General features: G+C 42.1%; 1 protein-coding gene across 1 annotated transcript; it reads right to left on the bottom strand.

Moving 5' to 3' along the window:
- Positions 1-87: 87 nt before the first annotated feature.
- LOC135536278 (zinc finger protein 467-like) lies at positions 88-4,015 on the bottom strand. Its single transcript, XM_064962637.1, has 6 exons — positions 3,993-4,015; positions 3,795-3,827; positions 3,632-3,675; positions 3,494-3,553; positions 840-1,358; positions 88-568 (listed from the first exon to the last, which is right to left on the bottom strand). Exons 1-6 carry the CDS (start codon positions 4,013-4,015, stop codon positions 390-392), a joined length of 858 nt encoding a protein of 285 aa, XP_064818709.1. The 3' UTR covers positions 88-389.
- Positions 4,016-4,387: the final 372 nt, after the last annotated feature.

The raw sequence follows: 4,387 nt of genomic DNA, 5'->3' as shown, positions 1-4,387 counted from the left end.
GACACACTCAACCCGGTGCACCTGGCACCTACCTCAATACTCCGTTCAAAGGCACTTAAATATTTTGTCTCCAGGCTTAACAATCCTTCTTTAACCCGTCTCCTCTCCTTCATCTACACTGATTGGAGTGGATTTAACAAGTGACATCAATAAGGGATCATAGCTTTCGCCTGGATTCACCTGGTCAGTCTATGACATGGAAAGAGCAGGTGTTCATAATGTTTTGTACACTCAGTTTATACACCTGGCGACATGGGTACGAATCCTCTCTCTCTCTCTCTCTGTATCTGTCTCCCCTATACATTCCGACTATCACTGTCCATAAAAAAAACACTATAAATTACTACAAAAAGTATTTTAAATTTGCAACACTCTTCACAGTAAAACAATCAAATGACAAAAAAATAAAAGCAAACAATCAGTAAAGGAGATTTAATAAAAGAACCAACCTTGCCACACACCTCACAGACGTAAGGTCTCTCTCCTGTGTGTGTTCTCTGGTGGGTCTTTAAAGCAGCCAGTATGGTGAAGCTCTTGTCACAGTCTGGACAGGGGAAGGGTCTCTCTCCTGTTATTGGGCAGGAGGACACAAAACACACAACGTAATTGAACTTGATTGTCTGATGATTGAATATGCCTTTAAAAAAAAAAAAGGTACACTAGAACGACCTTAAACAATTCAACCCCCCAAAAAAAGTGGACAGAACTTGTGGCAAAAATATCTTTTGACCAGATTGGTTGAGAACCCGACTCTTGATTTTTCACTTGACTGAACTTTGAAAAATAAATTTAGGCTGAATACTTTCGAAAGGAACCAAAGTAAAAAATAAAATAAAAACCTGTGTGTGTGAGTGTGTGTCTCTTCAGCTCGGCTGGTGAGCAGAACCTCTTGGCGCAGGCCGGTACGGAGCAGGGGTACGGTCTCAGTCGGGTGTGGATGACCTGGTGTTTGTCTAAGCTAACAGTGGTGGATAAACGCTTCCCACACCTAGAGCAGGGGAACGGCCTCTGATGACCGCCTTTGGTCTTGTTGGACTTAGTCCCTGGGTTTGCTGAGATCTTGGTGCTCCTCTCCTCTCCCTCCTCATCTTCCTCTCTGGATGCAGGGTCCTTGTCCGATGCCCCTCCACTGGCAGGGCCAGACCTGGGGTCGCTGTTATGGTGGGGGTTGTTCTTGTCAGGGGTGGCTCGAGGGCCATTGTCAGGGGTGGCTCTAGGGCCATTGTCAGGGGTGGCTCGAGGGCCATTGTCAGGGGTGGCTCTAGGGCCATTGTCAGGGGTGGCTCGAGGGCCATTGTCAGGGCTGGAGTCATCAGAACTATGACTGGTAATGTCAGAAGTGGGGCTTGGGTTGTCATCTGAGGGAACAGAGAAATCTCAGGTCAGATAAGAAGCTTAGGTACACCATGGTAGCTCCTCTGTGATGCTGTAACCACTAGTCTGTATAGGATATACTATGACTCCTCTGTGATGCTGTATAGGATATACTATGACTCCTCTGTGATGCTGTATAGGATATACTATGACTCGTCTGTGATGCTGTATAGGATATACTATGACTCCTCTGTGATGCTGTATAGGATATACTATGACTCCTCTGTGATGCTGTATAGGATATACTATGACTCCTCTGTGATGCTGTACAGGATATACTATGACTCCTCTGTGATGCTGTACTCACTAGTCTGTATAGGATATACTATGACTCCTCTGTGATGTTGTATAGGATATACTATGACTCCTCTGTGATGCTGTATAGGATATACTATGACTCCTCTGTGATGCTGTCTAGGATATACTATGACTCCTCTGTAGATGCTGTACCCACTAGTCTGTATAGGATATACTATGACTCCTCTGTGATGCTGTATAGGATATACTATGACTCCTCTGTGATGCTGTACCCACTAGTCTGTATAGGATATACTATGACTCCTCTGTGATGCTGTATAGGATATACTATGACTCCTCTGTGATGCTGTACCCACTAGTCTGTATAGGATATACTATGACTCCTCTGTGATGCTGTACCCACTAGTCTGTATAGGATATACTATGACTCCTCTGTGATGCTGTATAGGATATACTATGACTCCTCTGTGAAGCTGTATAGATATACTATGACTCCTCTGTGATGCTGTACCCACTAGTCTGTATAGGATATACTATGACTCCTCTGTGATGCTGTATAGGATATACTATGACTCCTCTGTGATGCTGTATAGGATATACTATGACTCCTCTGTGATGCTGTATAGGATATACTATGACTCCTCTGTGATGCTGTACCCACTAGTCTGTATAGGATATACTATGACTCCTCTGTGATGCTGTATAGGATATACTATGACTCCTCTGTGATGCTGTACTCACTAGTCTGTATAGGATATACTATGACTCCTCTGTGATGCTGTATAGAATATACTATGACTCATATGTGATGCTGTACTCACTAGTCAGTATAAGATATACTATGACTCCTCTGTGATGCTGTACTCACTAGTCTGTATAGGATATACTATCACTCCTCTGTGATGTTGTATAGGATATACTATGACTCCTCTGTGATGCTGTATAGGATATACTATGACTCCTCTGTGATGCTGTATAGGATATACTATGACTCCTCTGTGATGCTGTACCCACTAGTCTGTATAGGATATACTATGACTCCTCTGTGATGCTGTACTCACTAGTCTGTATAGGATATACTATGACTCCTCTGTGATGCTGTATAGGATATACTATGACTCATATGTGATGCTGTACTCACTAGTCAGTATAAGATATACTATGACTCCTCTGTGATGCTGTATAGGATATACTATGACTCATATGTGATGCTGTACTCACTAGTCAGTATAAGATATACTATGACTCCTCTGTGATGCTGTACCCACTAGTCTGTATAGGATATACTATGACTCCTCTGTGATGCTGTATAGGATACACTATGACTCCTCTGTGATGCTGTATAGGATATACTATGACTCCTCTGTGATGCTGTACCCACTAGTCTGTATAGGATATACTATGACTCCTCTGTGATGCTGTATAGGATATAATATGACTCCTCTGTGATGCTGTATAGGATATACTATGACTCCTCTGTGATGCTGTATAGGATATACTATGACTCCTCTGTGATGCTGTACCCACTAGTCTGTATAGGATATACTATGGCTCCTCTGTGATGCTGTACTCACTAGTCTGTATAGGATATACTATGACTCCTCTGTGATGCTGTACCCACTAGTCTGTATAGGATATACTATGACTCCTCTGTGATGCTGTACCCACTAGTCTGTATAGGATATACTATGACTCCTCTGTGGTGCTGTATAGGATATACTATGACTCCTCTGTGATGCTGTATAGGATATACTATGACTCGTCTGTGATGCTGTATAGGATATACTATGACTCCTCTGTGATGCTGTACCCACTAGTCTGTATAGGATATACTATGACTCCTCTGTGATGCTGTACTCACTAGTCTGTATAGGATATACTATGGCTTCTTCCTCTTCCTCCTTCTTGACGTTGAAGAACCCTGAAGGAAACACACAAGATTTAAATCACGGCAAGTTCTAAATAAACAAACTCACAAAGAGAGAGAAGGCAAGAGCACCTGTACTTGGGTGAGCCACACCCCATATCTCTTCCTCCTTTCTTCTGTTTTCACATGGGCAAATTCAGGTAATGTGCTGGCATAGTGCTGAGCTAGGGCTCAAAGGTGTCCTCCTTCTGCTTCACCCCCCTAGGGTCTGGTGTTATTTGGTCCCCATGGATACCTTTGGGCCCAGGGGACCCTGGAGTTTGGTCTCCTGAGAGAGAAGAAAACTGAAGTGGATTTGTCACTACAATTATTTCCAGACAAAGCATTTTTATGGTTACATGTAGCTTTCTTAGTGTGCGTATATATATATATATATATATATATATATATATATATATATATATTATTTTTTTACTTTAATATATATATTTACTTTAACTTTTTTTCGAAGCACATGCCGACCAGGAACAGTTGTAATGAATATAGTTGTTCAGCGAAACTCAATTATTGGTAGGTACCGGACATATTTTAACATGATTAAGTTTGAAAAATGTGTGAACGGCAAGTTGAATGGCTGTTTCCTGGGCTTAAAGGATAATCGCAATATTCAACTGACTCCTTCGTAAACCAGATTCTGGTTTATTCTACATCATGCCTGAACACGCATCTCTATACATATTCATTGATGGAAACTGCTAGCATCAACATGGTCGCTGCATATCACCAACATGGTCGCTGCATATCACCATTCTAGCGCTATTTCACTTCACTTCTAACGGGTAACGGAAATATAATGGTGAAGGTATCGATTAGACTGCTTCCACCGGG

Source organism: Oncorhynchus masou, unplaced genomic scaffold (genome assembly GCF_036934945.1).
Source record: "Oncorhynchus masou masou isolate Uvic2021 unplaced genomic scaffold, UVic_Omas_1.1 unplaced_scaffold_5879, whole genome shotgun sequence".
Lineage (NCBI taxonomy): Eukaryota > Metazoa > Chordata > Actinopteri > Salmoniformes > Salmonidae > Oncorhynchus > Oncorhynchus masou.
Note: the sequence above shows the minus strand (reverse complement) of the source record. Positions and strands in the feature narration are given on the sequence as shown.

Bases quoted from the DNA above. Each gene is read 5' to 3' on its own strand.
- LOC135536278 (XM_064962637.1), bottom strand. From the start codon at position 4,015: ATGTGCTTCGAAAAAAAGTTAAA. The intron at 3,828-3,992 runs GTAAATATATAT...CTTCTCTCTCAG, and splicing joins TGCTTCGAAAAAAAGTTAAA to GAGACCAAACTCCAGGGTCC. The intron at 3,676-3,794 runs GTATCCATGGGG...ATGTGAAAACAG, and splicing joins AGGGTCCCCTGGGCCCAAAG to AAGAAAGGAGGAAGAGATAT.